The following is an 18,284-nucleotide window of genomic DNA, read 5'->3' as shown; positions in this document are numbered from 1 at the left end:
GCAGCTGGGATTACAGGCTCCCACCACCATGCCCGGCTGATTTTTGTATTTTTAGTAGAGACGGGGTTTCACCATGTTGGCCAGGCTGGTCTCCAACTCCTGACCTCAGGTGATCTGCCTGCCTTGGCCTCTCAAAGTGCTGGGATTTCAAGTGTGAGCCACTGTGTCTGGCCTAAAATACAAATTTTTAAGAACTTTAATTTTAGTAAAATACACATAACATGTAATTTACCATCTTCTTTTCTTTTTTTGTGACCCAGGGTCTCATTCTGGAGTTCAGTGGTGTGATCACAGCTCACTGCAGCCTCAACCTCCGGGGCTCAAGTAATCCTCCTACCTCAGCATACGGCGTAGCTAGGACTACAGGTGCATGCCACCGGCTAATTTCTAAAATTTTTGTAGAGATGGGGGTCTTGCTGTGTTGCCCAGACTGGTCTTGAACTCCTGGGCTCAAGCGATCTGCCTGCCTCGGACTTCCAAAGTGCTGGGATTACAGCCGCAAGCTACCATGCCTGGCCTAATTTACCATTTTAGCCATTTCTAAGTGTGCAATTCAGCAATGTAAAGTCCATTTATGGTGTTGGGCAACCAACTTCCAGAACTCTTTGTATTTAACAAAATTGAAACTCTACCCATAAAGTAGCAACTTTCCATGCCCCTCCCCTCGGCCCCTGACAACCACCATTCTACTTCCTGTCTATGAATCTGACTGCCCTAGACCCCCTACAAGCGGAGTCAAGCAGTATCTGTCCTTCCGTGTCTGGAGTATTTCATTTAGCATAATGCCCTCAAGTTTCATCCGTGTGATAGGAGGTGTCCTTCCCAAGGCTGAATAATGTTCCATAGTATGTGTGTGCCATATTTAGCTGATCCCTGCTGACAGACAAGGGAGTTCCCACCCTTCAGCTACTGGGAACAATGCTGCTATGAACAGGGCTGCACGAGTACCTGCTTGAGTCCCTGCTTTCAACGCTTTTGGGCATAAGGCAATGTACACTTTTTTGTTAACAACTAAACTTTCTTCCTTTCCAATGTTTATTGGAAAGTGTTTTGGGAATTCCAAGGAGGTGCCAGGCTGACTGTGTGAGCTGAGTAGTTGTGGTTTACTTCTTCCTGTAGGACAAGTGCGACCACCCACACATGACGGTACTGTGAGGGGCCAGTAGTACGAATGAATCCCAACAGGGCGGCCCTGCTTCCCTGCCTCAACCTCACTGCCAGGGCTGTGTGCTTCCCAGCAGGCACTGCTATCTATCCAGCCCCACAGCTTCCCAGCACTCGGCACTTCTGATGCCCGGCCTCAGCCTCGCCCACCACTGTAATAGATGAAGGTGCATCCTGGTGGCTTCCAGGGGTAGGATACTGCTTCCTGGGACCTGAAGAGAACGCACTGTCTAGAACCTGAGCTACAATCCTGCAGCCACGTGCTGAATAAAGTGCTTCAACTCACAGCTCCAAAGCCCATAGCCAAAGTGCCATTTGTAGTCTTGGGACTCCTGCTACAATTTTTGTTTTTCACTCACAAGTACAAATAAGGAAATAAAAATATCTCAGTTAACATATCTTTTGGGTTTAGTGTAAATACTAAAATCTGCTCTGATAAGGTCCTTCCCCTTGCATGCAATCTATTTATATTGTGTTAGCAGGCAAGGAACTTCCTATGGTTAATCTGCTTGATTTGGGGGAGAAGTGTAATCTTTAAAGAAAAAAAAAAAACAAAACCAAGCTCAGCCCAAAGGTCTTGATCTGAACTTGATATTCACTTGTGCTTCTCTGTGGTAAATGATAGCTTTTATAAACAAATAGAATGGCCAAACAATTTATGACTGTTCATGTGTTAATTATTGCTGGCTTTCTCTTGGTTCTGTAAATATTGACTAATATATTTACTTGCCACATTGTGCCTTGGAGAGTGGTCTGCATGAAGTAGGATCCCACAGGCATCTGCTAAGTGACCAAATAACCACCTACGGCAAGTCCTTTCAAGATGTCAGGGCGTGGTTCTAGAGCTTCAGGGACTTTGTGTACAAAGAACTTCTGATGGACTGGGGATAATGAGACACAGTAAACAACTATGACAGAAGAGAGTGTGCAGTCAAGACTGTATAAACATACTATTAAAGTCAAGAGGTCACAGGTTGCAAAGGGAGGCATGAAAATCAGCAAAAGCTGACAAGACATTAAAAAAGAGCTGGAATAGTGCATTAAAGAAAGGACAGGAGGCTGGGTGCAGTGACTCATGCCTGTAATCCCAGCACTTTGGTAGGCCGAGGTGGGCGGATCATGAGGTCAAGAGACGGAGACCATCCTGGCCAACATGGTGAAACCCCATCTCTATTGAAAAAAATACAAAAATTAGCTGGGAGTGGTGGCGCGTGCCTGTAGTCCCAGCTACTTGGGAGGGTGAGGCAGGAGAATCGCTTGAACACGGGAGGTGGAGGTTGCAGTGAGCCAAGATCATGACACTGCACTCCAGCCTGGTGACAGAGCAAGACTCTGTCTCAAAGAAAAAAAAAAAAGATAGGACAGGAAAAATGTCAATAGGCAAAGAAGGGAAAGAAAGGCAGAAGCCAAGGTGAAATGGTGTCAAACACAGGGCTGAGTGGGGACACAGTGAATATTCTGTCTATATTATGCACAGCTGTTTAACATATTAGCTACTTCAAAAGGTTGGTGTCTACACTTGTATCTTTGGTCATTTTTGAACTAACATTATGTTAAATCTTCATATTCACCAAAAAATGTAACCCTCTTCGTACTCTATACTAATTCCTTTCCAAACTTCTTAAACACGTATTTCGGAAACCGAAATACTCTAGAACAGAGCTGTGCACTGCCACTTCCATCACAATGGAAGATGTATCGTGTGTTCACTGGCTTCATGTGGCTATTAAAAGCATTGGAAGTGGGACTGGAGCAATCCAGAAACTGAACTCTCAATCTTAGCCACGTGGGATATTGGGCAGTACGGCTCTAGAAAATAACCGCGACCAATGGTTATACTGGTGGCACAGTCTCTCGCACAGAGCAGGCACAACATAAACACTAGCTGGGTGACTCCACGAAGAAATAGTAGAGGATTTGGTGACCTTCATGCTTTAGTAAATTCATTTTGTAGGTGTGGTGGACCGGGGTCCTAGAAGCTAAGTCACTCAGTCAGACAGTATAGCCTTCTTGGAAAGGCTCTGGAAATGCTCACTAGAATTCTTCAATTAAATTATTGAAGTCCTGCTTTTTAGTGGAATAAAACTGTTCTGTACATTCTAGAAAAGTCGTTACATTTTGAAATAATTTTTTGGTGACAAAAAATGGACAAAAGAAAATGAAATGGAACAAAAGTTTAAAAATGAACTGTTAGAAATAAAGATCCATGAAGGCTTTACACTGTAGTAGGGATGTCTCATCTTACTTAGAGGCCAAATTCTGAAGTCAGCAACCCTGAAAAATCTTTTAGAAGACCCATGAAAACACTATATAATACTCCATTCTCAATACCCTGGCGTCTCTTAATGAGGCCCCGCTGTTGTTGAAGTATTGGAACACACTGCCATTTCTTCAGCCCTGCACCAAATGAAGTCGTTGGCATGCATCGGGGGCCACAGTGAATGAAAAATACATGGTTCTTTTCTTTCACCAAGGCCACAGAGTTGAATTCACATGGGTTAAATCTTCCTACGCTGTGATATCAGCAAAGTGTATTCCAAGGCCCGTAAAACATGTGAAGAGAAGGATCAATTAATAAACTCGTACGTTGAATAGACATTTCCGGATACACAGTAATTATTTCCATTTGTATTTTGTATCTTAAATGAAGCATAAATTTTAAATGATCTACAAATACAGTTTGGAAAGCAGCCTTTCCTGTACTTCAAATTAAAGTACAACATGAAGCTGTCGATATTAATTTATACTGACCACACCACACTAGGTGCAAGGGCTTGCATTACCAGCACCACCTGGAGTCCTGGGAGCGGCTCTGCCCTTGCTACTGAGAACAACAGGCCCCTGTATCGCTGACACAAAGCATGTCCTTGGCTGGAAACCAGCACATCTGAGCTACGTGCCGACTTCCACGAGCCTGCTCAGTGGGCATGGAGCCCTGTGGGCTTGCTGGCCCTGAGCAACAGGTTCACTCTGAAGACGCCTACATGTAGAGAATCTCATCCTCCTACAGCAAACCTGGGGTGCGGTGAGGGTAACCGGACTCTGGGAAATGGAAGAAAGGCTCGCCGCTAGAAAAGCTGCATTTCTCCACATGAAATAGTAAGAAATTCACATGGGTAATCTTTTATTACTCTCAAATAGAACAGTGCAGCAATGCCAAAAAACGGAATATATGGGAATAAGTGATTTTAAAGATCGCATCTCACCCAAAAGAGGGGAAAGGGCTGACTGGTTCGAGCACTCTGCTGGACCCAGGAACACTCATGTACAGTGTTTTGTTTTGCTTCCTTTGAGACAGAGTCTTGTTCTGTTGCCCAGACTCAAAAAAAAAAAAAAAAAAAAAAAAACAAACCAGGCCAGGCACGATGGTGTGCAGTGGCATGTTCTCCGCCCACTGCAACCTCCACATGCCAGGTTCAAGTGATTCTTGGGCCTTAGTCTCCAGAGTAGCTGGAATTACAGGCATGCACCACGATGCCCGGCTCATTTTTGTATTTTTATTACAGATGGGGTTTTGCCACATTGGCCAGGCTGGTCTCCAACTCCTGACTTCAAGTGATCTGCCCGCCTCAGCCTCCCAAAGGATTGGGATTACAGGAGGGAGCCATCGTGCCTGGCCTGTTTTTTTTTTTGTTTTTGAGCCTGGCTCCGTTGCTCGGGCCGGAATGCAGTGGGGGTGATCTTGGCTCACTGCAACCTCTGCCTCCCAGGCTCAAGCGATCCTCCCACCTCAGCCTCCTGAGTAGCTGAGACTACGGGGCATGTGCCACTATGCCTGGCTAATTTTAAAAATATTTTTAGTAGAGACAGGATCTGCCATGTCACCCAGGTTAGTCTTGAACTCCTAGATTCAAGCGATCCTCCTACCTTGGCCTCCCTAAATGCTAGGATTACAGGCATGAGCCACCGCCCCTGGCCATGCACAGTGTTCTCATGATGCAGCTGCTCATTCCTCTTCTACAAATCTGACTTAGGAACATCAATGTGTTGTAAGAGCAAAATGAATGAACACAGGTGCAACGCTGGTTCCGTGTTCACGTTCAAGGAGCCCTTGTACTTTACTCAAAACATCGCCCCCCAACCTCCGAGAGACTGGGGAGACTGAAAGCCTGTGCTGTTTGAGTGTTTTTTTTCCCTAAACCCTAAGGTCGTAGTTTTCTCTCTCTCTTAAGTGGTCCATTAGTGTGGTACCTTAATGTTTGTTTCTGTGATCATATTTAATGTTCCTCATGAGCTTGCTTTTAGATGAGAAAGTGGACACTCTCTCCATTGCAATGGTCTCATCTGATCTAAATTTAAGTCAGAAAGCCTGGGGAGGGACGGAGTGAGTGGTAGAAGGCAGCCGGCCAACATGTAGTGTGACTTTGATAGTTCATCATTTTACCTTCTCTCATAATTTCAGATGAAATAATGCATTGCTAGAAACTTCCATCATAGTGACAATCATTTTGCATGCTAGAAGACAGCTTTCAATGACACTACAGGGATTCTTGTGACATGTGCAAGTGTATTAAATACAGGCCACTGTTTTTTTCGCATTGTGTGCTATTTCAACCATCGAGGAAAGAAAGCTGGGGCAGGCTTTGCCAGAATCACACAGGGATGAGTGGGATGCTTTGAGAAGGTGGAGCCCGTGCTCACGACAGGTGCAGATCCCTCGAAACTGTCTCACACAGCTGAACGACGTGCCTGGCAGGCTGGGAGGTGGGTTATATACTGCAGGCCAGCAGACGTTTCATAGAGAATCTAGAAGCCAGTGTTGGAGAAGCATCTAGATTTGAGAGGGATCTAAGTGTTTACAGAAGGTCTGGTCAAGCAGGAGGTATCTGGGGCTGGGTGCCGTGGCTCTTGCCTGCAATCCCAGCACTTTGAGAGGCTGAGGCAGGCAGATCACTTGAGGTCAGGAGTTCGAGACCAGCCCAGCCAACATGGTGAGACCCTGCCTCTACTAAAAATACAAAAATTTGCTGGGCATGGTGGCCCACACCTGTAATCCCAGCTACTAAGGAGGCTGAGGCAGGAGAATCGCTTGAAACCGGGAGGTGCAGGTTGCAGTGAGTCGAGATTTCGCCAGTGCACTCCACCCTGGGTGACAGAGCCAGACTCTGCCAAACAAAACAAAACAAAACAAAAAAACCCCAGACGTAAAGAAAGCAGGAGGTATCTGGAAATTTGGGGTTGGATCATGGAAAGGAGGCCAGGGGAGAAGAGGCTTATGGGAGGCTTGTTGAAGCCGTTCACACTGGACGATCAAAGGCTGTTTAAAGGCAGCTCAATCATAATTAAGAAAGCAGAATATTAAAGAGCATGGGGGGAGAAACAGGTTTATGAGTGAGATACATAACTGACTGGAAAATTTAAGGACCAGCTTTCCACAGAACACTCCAAACATTCTAATGCACAACAAGAGAAGAAGAGAGCGCTGAAGAAAGGGCTATGGGCTCAGGCTGAGATGGGAGGGAGAGCCAGAGGAGGTCAAAGGCCCTGAGGGGGAGACAGCTTTTCCAGGGACAAGGACAACCAAAAGAAGGGACAGCCTTTCAACCTAGAGTGTGTTTCTTCCTTCTAATTACTGTGAAATGTAAAAGCCAACAGAGATGTGCATCAATACCTTTTAAGTTTTAAGATCCTATTAATTAAACCCTATATGTACAATGTGAATGTACTTAATGCCACAGACTATACATGTAAAAATGATTACCGGGGAAATTGTATGTTATACATATTTTTACCACAATGGAAGATTCCCCCACTGTATATCCATAGATATGCAATTTTTAAATGTTTATTTCAATGTGGAGGCTCGGGTTGCAAATGCTCCAAGTCCATGTAAAGGATAGCTCTCACACCCCACCAACAACTGGTGTAGGTTCCAGCTGGCATTTTCAAAACGTAGAAAATAATTTCTTAAGAACCAACCAGAAAAACAGTAACAACAAACATCCTGCCTTAAAAAAGACCAGCAGAGGAGGAAACACCCCTGGCCATCTGGGCAGGGAGAGTGTGAAGTTCAGAAGTCAGCAGAGCTGGCTGCGGCTCCAGGCTGTCTTCGTGGTGTGTTTTGGTCTTCCTTCATCCAGCCCCCACTGGGATCAAGAGAATGGCTCCACGCAAGGAACAGGAAAGACCTTTTAATAAAAACAAACACTATCCTGTCTTGCTGTCAAGGCTATACCTCAAAATGTTTGCAAGGCTAGAGGAAGGATACAGGGATGATTTTCAACCTTAACTCCTCATTTAACAAACAATATTCAGACTGAAGGTCAAGCTGACTTCTCGGGGTCATACCTCCTTCTATGCAAAAATGACTGACGTTTTATGGTATCACCAAGGGCTCCCAATTCTCATGGAGAAAGAAAAATGCCAATGCCTTGGTTTAGTTTAGTAGTGCTTTAGGAGACTTGGCTTCTAATTCCTGGTTTTAACTCAGTGCAAAATAAACCAATCTTGAAGTTTGACAAAATTACCTTGAGTTACAGGAGAATTGTTGAAGGTGAATTCAGGAGGCCCACTCTCTTTCGAAAGCGAACATGACAGGAGGAAGAGCTAGCACTGACTGACTGCTTCCCCCCCCCCCTTTTTTTTTTGAGACGGAGTCTCGCTCTGCCAACCAGGCTGGAGTGCAGTGGCGCGATCTCGGCTCACTGCAAGCTCCGCCTCCTGGGTTCACGCTGTTCTCCCTGCCTCAGCCTCCCAGGCAGCTGGGACTACAGGCGCCGCCACCATGCCCGGCTAATTTTTTGTATCTTTAGCAGAGATGGGGTTTCACTGTGTTAATCAAGATGGTCTCGATCTCCTGATGTGGTGATCCACCCGCCTCGGCCTCCCAAAGTGCTGGGATTACAGGCGTGAGCCACCATGCCTGGCCTTTTTTTTTTCTTTTTGAGACAGAGTCTAACTCTGTTGCCCAAGCTGGAGTGCAGTGGTGTGATCTCAGCTCACTGCAACCTCCACCTCCCAGGTTCAAGCGATTCTCCTGCCTCAGCCTCCCGAGTAGCTGGGACTATAGGCACGTAACACCACACCTGTCTAGTTTTTATATTTTTAGTAGAGATGGGGTTTCACCATGTTTCCCGGGCTAGTCTCGAACTCCTGGCCTCAGGTGATCCACCCACCCAGCCTTCATTGCCTGCTTTCTATGTTCCAGCATTCTACTCTGGGGCATTTCATTTGGGTCTCACAGCAACTTGGTGAAGTTGGTGTCACTGTCAGACACCATTGTACAAATGAGGATGCTGAGGCTGGAGAGATTAGTCAGTTTCCCCAAAATGCGTCCATAGTAGGAGGCCTCCTCAAGGTTTAAACTGAATTTACATGATCCCAAAGCTTTAGCCTGTTAGCTCTATGTAATATGTTCCTTCTCCTATCAAGTATCCATTTCTTATGGACAAGTCCATCACCTTCCCATCTATAATGCAGAGTTGAGCCCACACAGCAGATGGAATGTGCAGAGGCAAGCCTGGAAGAATGTATGGAGGAGGGATTTCTTTTTTTTTTTTTTTTTTTTGAGACGGAGTCTCGCTCTGTCGCCCAGGCTGGAGTGCAGTGGCCGGATCTCAGCTCACTGCAAGCTCCGCCTCCCGGGTTTACGCCATTCTCCTGCCTCAGCCTCCCGAGTAGCTAGGACTACAGGCGCCCGCCACCTCGCCCGGCTAGTTTTTTGTATTTTTTTTTAGTAGAGACGGGGTTTCACCGTGTTAGCCAGGATGGTCTCGATCTCCTGACCTCGTGATCCACCCGTCTCGGCCTCCCAAAGTGCTGGGATTACAGGCTTGAGCCAGGAGGAGGGATTTCTTAGCTAATAAAGTGCGCATGTAGATTAGTGTTTCTTTCAGTCATCATATTTCCCTGCGTCCCTGCAGACATGGAGATATTCTATTAGTGAACGATAAAGATATAATTGTCAAAAGTCACATTAGAAGAGGAAAATTCAAAGAGAAGATGATTTTGAGGTGGACTTTTAACAGTTCTTAAAAGGGATTGCAATCACCCTCAAGGGTCGAGAGGAAATGAGCCACTGTAATTGAAGTTTAAACACATTCATTTTCACACAATAAAACTTCTTCTGAGCAATTAGTCTACTACACCTTATTCCATATTTTTCAATCTTTATTCTAAATTATTCATTGCTGCCTCCACCCGGTACCGTAATTAAAAGTTGCCTACTCTTGAGTGAGAAGTTACTCTGGCAAAAAGAGATGCCAAATCGTTCTCTAGACGGCAGTTGCTGCTGAAGTCAGTTTTCTAAAAAGTTCAGCAGAGACTCCCAAGTCAGAAGTGCAGCCTGTTTCTCCCTTTACCTGCAAGCTCGCCATCAGGAAGTCCAGCACGCTGCTGTCTGGCTGCACAGCGCCTCTGAGAGCCAGGTGTCCCACTCTCTCCAGCAGAACCACTCTAGTGGGGTTCTGAGACAATTTCTACCTCACACTCAAATGCAGTCATGCCCTGGACTCTAGCACTATTTTCCATTACCCTAAATCATCTCCGGTGTTTTCCTTCCACACGACTGGGGTGGAGAAAGAACAGCCCACAAGATGCCATCAGTCTTGTACTGAATACATTCTTGGGGATATAAAGTCTGGGGAGACACCAAGGGGCACACAGAAACCCAGTTTGCTTTGAGAAGCAAAGGTGGGAGAGTGCCATATGCAAAGCACTTACAGCTTCTTTCTCCTGTAGAGCAATGCCACACCTTTCTCACTGCCCAGCACCCAAGGGTTGGTTGTGAGGGTGTGGGGCTGTGGGGGAGGTAAGAAAGGGCTTCCAGAAAACCATTACTTAGTTACTAAAGTTTTACCAGCACCAACCAATGCAAGAAATCAGGGGGAAAGAAGGCTTGAGCTCCATTACTGACTGCACCATTGAATTCAGATTTTTACATGGTGACAAGACCGTAAATGGTCTTAGAGGATCTAAATCTTGCCAGTGTGAGGAACATAGCTAACAGGCAGACAGTACAAAGAGAGCCAGCAGCAGCAGCAGCTCTTTTCATGAACCGTCATGCTGCAGTAGGCTGGGAGGCTGATTATCTAACAAATAATTATGCAGCTCAAATCGAATTTCTGTTACAAGAAGAGCGAGAAGTGTGTTGGCAAAGGCGGCAGGGATACTGGCCTTGAGGTCACCTATCAAATAGAGGACTTTAGACCACATTATTATTAAACATTTTCCTCCTTTCAGAGGAGAGCTGACATTTTAGCAGCATTATCTCCATGAAGAATGGGAATGCAGAAAAAAAAAATAATAATTGAAATATCAGTGGAAAGGAAAAGGGTTCATCTTAGGGTTAGTGCATGTCTGAGACAGCGTAACTCAGAAGCATTTCTCCTGATTACTGACCTCTTTTTCACCTGGGCTGTTTTCCTTGAAAAGAGCCACACTTCATGAAATCATTCATGAAAATAACTGCTTTTGCTACGTAGAGTTGGGTGGTTCATGATCAGATGGCAAGATGGTCTGAGGCACACTCAACAGCAGGATCTGGGGGTGACTCTCCCTACAGTGGTTTATGTAGAAAGGCCCTGGCATGTGCCAAGGGTTGTAGGCACCCTGGCGAGCCTTACTCAGGACCAAGGAACAGGAACCCAGGGTCTCCTTGGCCACCCGCCATCTGAGTTGGCTTCAATGCCTGACTTGCCCACAGCAGGGCTACATCTATTTTGCGCTGAACGCCTCTAGGTCTGAGAACTCAGACTTCCAACTGGAACATTTTTCTTTTCACTCATCCAAAATCTTCTCTCTCAATTGATCTCTACCACCTCTGTAGTCCAGAATATTCTAGTTCCTCATTCACAAAATGGCCTCATAAAAATGACAAACCTTTTCTGAGCTAGCCTCCAATTCATTCCCTGTGTCCTTCCTTCCATGAACACTGACTGCGTGCTGGTGATGATGTCCCCCCTGTGTGGCATGGAGTCTATGCCCGTGCCCATCACTGTCACCCTTCCTCTTCAGGAGGGTCACTCAGTCACTGTCCCCTTTAACTATGTCTCCCCCCAGACCTCCAATACACACACACTTTTGAGCACAGTACTTAGCTCTGAAGAACAGAGCAGGATGATGACCTCAACCATCTGGACATTCTTTCTCCCAGCTCTTCCTCTTCCTAGCTATGGGACACTGAGCAGTTGACTTAGTTTCTTTGTGCTTTAGTTTTCTTGTATGTAAAATGGGAAGATATCACCAGTTCTCACCTAAGAGGGATGTTAGGACCACAGAGGTGAACATGTGCAAAGCGCCCATATACCTGCACACAAACAACTCCTTAAAAGCAGGAGCTGGGGTAATATTAAATATTGATACATCAGCCCCACGCTCTCACCACTGTGACTCCAGGCTTATCAACAACGCTGCTAAGCTCTTGCTTCACTGATTTCTTCTTCAACTTATGCTACTGATTTATGCCACCGAACAGGAAAGAAGAGTGACACACCAATGGAATATGTGAGGGATGAAAGAACAGGAGAAGCAGCAACCAGCTTGAAGCCTGGGCGCCCCACAATCACGCACTACCCCTGAAGACAAATCCATCAGCCAGAACCGGAGCCACAAAATTCAGAATGGAGATGTCAGAGGGCTGCAAAGACAGACTATCTGAGGAGGAGAGTAAGCCCTGGGAAGCTCAGGTCTGACTGAACCATCAACATGTGCTTAAAAATATCCTGGAGGACCCAGCAGTCCCACTTCTGGGAATACATTTCCAATTGAATTGAAAACACGGTATTGAAGGGATATTTGTACATATGCCATAAACACGCATGCCCATACAGCATTACTTACAATAGCTGAGAGGGGGAGCAAGTGTCCATCCACAGATGGATAAAGAAACAAAATGTGGGATATCCAAAGAATGGGAGTGTATTCAGCCCGAAAAAGAAAGGAAATCCTGGCCGGGAGTGGTGGCTCACACCTGTAATCCCAGCACTGTGGGAGGCTGAGGCAGGTGGATCATGAGGTCAGGAGTTCGAGACCAGCCTGACCAACAGGGTGAAACCCTGTCTCTGCTAAAAATACAAAAATTAGCCAGGCGTGGTGGTGCATGCCTGTAATCCCAACTACTCGGGAGGCTGAGGCAGGAGAATCGCTTGAACCCCAGAGCAGAAGGTTGCGATGAGCTGAGATGGTGCCATTGCACTCCAGCCTGGGCAACAAAAGCGAAACTCCATCTCAAAAAAAAAAAAAAAAAAAAAAGGAAATTCTGACACACTACAACATGCAGGCACATTATGCTAAGTGAAATAAGCCAGCCACAGTATGATGCTACTTACATGAGGTCCCTAGAGTTGTTTCATAGAAATGAAGGAGAATGGTGGCTGGCAGGGGCTGTGGGGAGGGGCATGGGGAGTTGTTCAGTGGGTACAGTTTCAGTTTTGCAAGATGAAAAGCATTCTGGAGACTGGCTGCACAACAATGTGAATGTACTTACCACTACTGATGTGCACTTAAAAATGGTTAAGATGGGCTGGGTGCGGTGGCTCACGCCTGTAATCCCAGCACTCTGGGAGGCTGAGGCAGGCGGACTGCTGGAGCTCAGGAGTTCGAGACCAGCCTGGCCAACATGGTGAAACCCTAGCTCTACTAAAATAAAAAAGAAATTAGCCAGGCATGGCGGCGTGTGCCTGTATTCCCAGCTACTCAGGAGGCTGAGGCAGGAGAATTGCTTGAACCCGGGAGGCGGTGGTTGCAGTGAGCCGAGATCGCGCCACTGCATTCCAGCCTGGGCAACAGAGCAAAGTTCTATCTCCCAAAAAAAAAAAAAAAAAAAAAAAGGCTAAGATAGTAAATTTTGTTATATATATTTTACCACAATGAAAAAATATATATACATATATTTATGTATATATACACATACATACACTAGATTATAGTTCAATAAAACCACAAGAGAAAAGAACCATAAAAGGAATGAACAAGCAGAGGCCAGGTGTGGTGGCTCACGACTGTAATCCCAACACTTTGGGAGGCCGAGGCAGGTGAACCATGAGGTCAGGAGTTCGAGACCAGCCTGTCCTAGATGGTGAAACCCCATCTCTACTAAAAATACAAAAAATTAGCCGGGCATGGTGGTAGGTGCCTGTAATCCCAGCTACTCAGGAGGTTGAGGCAGAGAATTGCTTGAACCTGGGAGGCAGAGGTTGCAGTGAGCCAAGATTGCGCCACTGTACTCCAGCCTGAGCAACAGAGTAAGACTCTGTATCAAAAAAAAAAAAAAAAAAAAGAGAAATGAACAAGGAAAATACCTCCCATGGTTTCCCAAGCCTGGCGAAATTGCTCTTGTTCCTGTGCAACTCCTGAAGGTGTCAGCTGTCAAATCCTGTTCACTAAAGTACCTCTTCACTTAGGCCTGTGATTTGGGAGTCTTCAAAAGCACAGGCTTTGGGATAAGGAGCTAGGGTCTGCACTTGGAAATGTGACTTTGTGGCTTAAACTCTTCTACCTTCTTGTTTGTTTGTTTGAGACAGGGTCTCACTCTGTCGCCCAGGCTGGAGTGCAGTGGTGTGATCTCAATCTTGGCTCACTGCAGCCTCCACCTCCTGGGTTCAAGCAATTCTCCTACCTCAGCCTCCCGAGTAGCTGGGACTATAGGCGTATGCCACCATGCCCCCCTAATTTTTGTATTTTTAGTAGAGATGGGGTTTCTGTATGTTGGCCAGGCTGATCTCACACTCCTGACCTCAAGTGATCTGCCTGCCCTAGCCTCCCAAAGTGCTGGGATTACAGGCGTGAGCCACTGCACCCGGCCTACACTCTTCTATCTTTAGTTTGCTTATCTGCAGGGTTGTGGCGATAACTGAATGGGACAATCCATGCTAAGGTGTAAGAAATGTGAGCCATTGTGAGCCATTTACTAGATCTTACCTGAACATCATACAGGAACTGGAATCGGCTTCTTTTACTCGCAGCCTCTCTCACAGCCCGAGCCAAGTCCACCGACCCCTTTCCACCAACCGACCAGTGATAGCAGGGGACTGCATCAAAGGCACCAGCCCGCTTTGCAAGCTCACACACCAAGTCAATCTCAGCGCGGGTGTCGGTCCTGGTGAAGAAAATGTTTGTGGTTTTGCATCTGTATCCATTTAGCGATGTTTTGAAAGAAAGACTAACCATTTATACAGAACTTCGCTCCCTAACACTGAATACATTTTAAACATCAAAAGTGGTCACATCGTGTTTAAATAAATCAGACTTAAAGAAAAGCATGGAAAAAAAAATCCTCTCCAAAGTGACTCAAATATTTCAAGTTGTTAAGGGCGTTATCAAGAAAATTCCATAACATATCCCTTTGATCACTCACAGTTTGTTTCAGACAAAAATGCTGGGTAGAATTACAAAAAAAAAAAAAAAAAGCCAAGGAGATACTAACTCACTATATATAAATTTCACTTCCTTAATAACATTGTGAGAACACATTTGCTAAAATGAAACCAAACCAAATAAACAAACAGAAAGAACTGGGTATTTCTGTATACTTTTAGATGAAGCAATTCTAAATTCTAAAAAATTTTAGAAAGACCAAATACCCCAAGACACAAATATCGTTCACAGGGTGGCCTAGTGATAATGCCCACATTTAAAGGAGGAGGCCGGACTTACTTGAAGACATTCAGAGCCACCACAACAGGAACCCCAAAGAGCTGAGCGATCTGAATTTGCTTTTGGAGGTTACAGCAGCCATCTGCCACCAGCTGGATGTTCTGTAAAAAAGAAAAAAGCAAAACCCAGACCCCTGTGTATTGCCTCCCACCAAACCTGCCAAGCTAAACTGGCAGCACCTCTCTGGCAGGATTTGTGACATCTTTTTTCATTTTTTCCTCCAAGAAAGATGGCTGCAAGAATAAGGAGGTTCGTCTGCAAAAAAATTTCTAAAATGATTCTGGGTCCAATGGCATATGTGTGGGTCTGAAGCCTGGCAGCTCATACTGCTGCGGACAGGCTGCAGGGTCTACGCAACGTGCCCATGCTCTGCAGGTTGGGGCCTGACAGGCATAAGGCCCCAGGTAGGTGAGGAGCTCTATCCAGGTATTCCTGGCTCAGATCCCTGGTGCCACCTGTAGGAGCTACGAGGTACTGCTGCCAGTAAATCAAAGTCTCTTTACAGGAAAGTGTAAGCCACTCCTGTAAGTCATAAAGCCAACTGTATATAGACCTTCCATGACAAAAGAATACAGAAGTGTAAACTTCATATTTGTTTCTGACCTGGAGACCTTGAGTTCCTGCTCTGATGGCTGTCCTGGGGGTAGACAATAGTAGACAAAGCCTATATCCATCTTTTCTTGATATTTAAGAGTTAATTGAATGAATTTTATCCTTTCACCCCACCCATTTCCTCTTGGATTCTTAGAACAGCACTTTTCTTTTATTTTTTTTTGAGACAGAGTCTTGCTCTGTCGTCCAGGCTGGAGTACAGTGGTGCGATCGCAGCTCACTGCAACCTCCGCCTCCCAGGTTCAAGCAATTCTCTTGCTGGGACTACAGGCGTGAGCTACCATGCCCGGCTAATTTTTGTATTTTTAGTAGAGATGAGGTTTTGCCATGTTGGCCATGGGTTTTGCCTGGCTGGTCTTGAACTCCTGGCCTCATGTGATCTGGCCGCCTTGGCCTCCCCAAATGCTGAAATTACAGGTGTGAGTCGCTACGCCAGCCAGAACAGCACTTTTCTAAGGGATCACTGAAGGATGGCTCATTCACTGAAAGCCAACGAGTCACCGGATTTGAGAGATTCTTCACATAAGTGTCTAAACAGCTCCTCTTACCTCCTCTGTATATTCTTTCTTAAGAGGAACACCAGCGGTTACCTGAAATAAGGAGAGAAAACGTGAAGAATAATCCTATAAAAATGCTTACACAACTGATCTGAAAGAAAGAACACCACAATCACATTCAGTTTTTAGAAAGGTACCCCTACATTTTGTCCTTTTAAAACAGTAGCTGGTGGCACTGGCTGAACCTAAACTCTTGTGGGAAGCTTTTCGAAAACACTGATCCCTGGGCTCCACCCAGACCAATGAAAGCAGAAGTTCTGGGAGGGAAACCTGGCATCCGTAACGTTTAAAATCTCCCTGGATGATTCTAATTTGAGCCAATGGAACAGTATGAAACTTCGCAAACATTGGTTCAAATTAGAACATAAAACTAATGATATGTTTAATACCTCATTTATACAGAGTACATCACCATTTGAAATCATTTTACGGTAACTGCCACAAAGCTCTGTTGTCCAGGCTGGAGGGCAGTGCATGATCACAGCTCACTGCAGTCTCAAACTCCAGGGCTCCAGTGATCCTCCTGCCTCAGCCTCCCCAGTAGCTAGGAATATAGGTGTATACCACCACACCCAGATAAATTTTTATTATTTTGTAGAGACAAGGTCTCGCTATGTTCCCCAGGCTGGTCTCAAACTCTTGGGCTCAAACGGTCCTCCCACCTCGGCCTCCCAAACTACTGGCATTACAGGTGTGATCCACTGTGCCCGGCCTGGTGGTTAATCTTATGTGTCAACTTTGCTGGGCCAGAGGGTGCCCAGTATTTGTTCAAATATTATTTTGGGTGTTTCTGTGATGGTGTCTATGATGAAATGAACATGGAAATCAGCAGCCTTTGAGTAAGCAGGTTGCCCTACATAATGTGGCTTGGTCTGAGCTGATCAGTCAAAGGCCTTTTTGAGTATAACAGAAAGACCGGCCTCCCCTGAGTGCGGGAGAATTTGCCAGCAGACTGCTGCCTGCACACCGCACTAGCACCCCTGGCTCTCCGGGGTCTTCAGCTTGCCAGCCCACAGTGCAGGGTTTGGACTTGCCAGCTTCTGTAATCATGTGACCCAATTCCTTAGAATAAATATCTTTCTCTCTCTATACACACATCCTATTGATTCTATGTGTGAAGAACCCTGATTCATACAATGGTTAGTTTAAAGAACGAATTGTGAAAGAATCTGTGGATCCCAAAGCATAGCAGAATATTAGCTGTTGGATTGCACAGGGAATGGCCGAGCACTTTGGGGGACAGGATGTGAGTTTAAAATGACTGAGGCTAAAATGGGCAAATTCAAGGGCCACAAGGTTTTCCACTGTACAAATTATGGAAAAAAACCAAGCTGAATAAACATAAGAGGTAGCCATGGTTATTTGTGTAATGATCAAAAGGAAGTCGATCCCAGCACAGTATCTGTAGCAAAAAAGAAAAAGAAAAAAAGAAAACAGAAGTAGAAATGAATAATCATGGCTCAAAAATACAGAGCTATTCAATAAGAAGGAAAGACACCGAGATGAGCACTATGGAATAGAGGATTAAGAGGATGAAAGTTCATTTATCTTGCCGTTATTGAAAACACTCCCTACATACAGACTATGCCAGACACTTGGAACATACCAGTTAATAAGACACAGTCCCTAAACTCAAGGAATTGAGAATTACATAGGGAGACACAGAGCAAGGCATTCATGAAACAATATGAGGCAGAAGGTACTACCGGAGCCCAGGAGAGGGATGCTTAGCTTCACCTGCTTTTTGTTTGTTTGTTTGTTTGTTTGTTGTTGTTGTTGAGACAGAGTTTCGCTCTTGTCACCCAGGCTGGAGTGCAATGGTGCGATCTGAGATCACTGCAGCCTCCACCTCCCGAGTTCAAGCGATTCTCTCGCCTCAGCCTCCCAAGTAGTGGGGATGATAGCTGCCCGCCACCACTGGTCTCGAACTCCTCAGGTGATCCACCTGCCTCAGCCTCCCAAAGTGCTGGGACTACAGGCGTGAGCCACCGCATCCGACTGGTTCCCGCCTTTTCTTATCCTCCAACCATAGCTGTGCCTACTAACCCTATTCCTTGTTACCACGATCACTGGCTGAGAACCATGACATTAAGCAGGAGTGGAAGAGACACAAAGGATTAATGTGGCACAAAAGTGCAACCGCTGAAAAACAGAGCACATATGTTAAGATGAATGAAATAGGATTGTAAAGCATGTAGAGAATTTTTACAGCACAGAGACCAGAGTCTGGAAAACTATGGGACTGGCGTCGGGAGACCCGGACTGCAGATCTGATCAGTCCCTGAAATAGATGTGAGATATCACACAAGCCACTGGGTCTCTCTGTGCCTCAGAGATTTTCTCTTTATAAAGACTGAA

The 18,284-nt window shown here is 45.6% G+C and overlaps 1 protein-coding gene across 6 annotated transcripts in view; it reads right to left on the bottom strand.

Moving 5' to 3' along the window:
• The window catches only part of MTHFD1L (methylenetetrahydrofolate dehydrogenase (NADP+ dependent) 1 like), a 231,075-nt gene that overhangs the window by 69,653 nt on the left and 143,138 nt on the right, over positions 1–18,284 (bottom strand). For all 6 annotated transcript variants that reach the window (XM_015137112.3, XM_015137113.3, XM_028847236.2 and 3 more), the window contains exons 22-24: positions 15,918–15,959; positions 14,758–14,858; positions 14,023–14,200 (exon numbers count right to left, since the gene is read on the bottom strand). In XM_015137112.3, the coding sequence (XP_014992598.2) occupies positions 14,023–14,200; positions 14,758–14,858; positions 15,918–15,959 (321 nt within the window). The remainder of the gene's footprint in view (positions 1–14,022; positions 14,201–14,757; positions 14,859–15,917; positions 15,960–18,284) is intronic.

The sequence above is a fragment of the Macaca mulatta genome, chromosome 4 (assembly GCF_049350105.2).
Source record: "Macaca mulatta isolate MMU2019108-1 chromosome 4, T2T-MMU8v2.0, whole genome shotgun sequence".
Taxonomy (NCBI): domain Eukaryota; kingdom Metazoa; phylum Chordata; class Mammalia; order Primates; family Cercopithecidae; genus Macaca; species Macaca mulatta.
The sequence above is the reverse complement of the archived record's forward strand: the minus strand, read 5'-3'. Positions and strand labels throughout refer to the sequence as shown.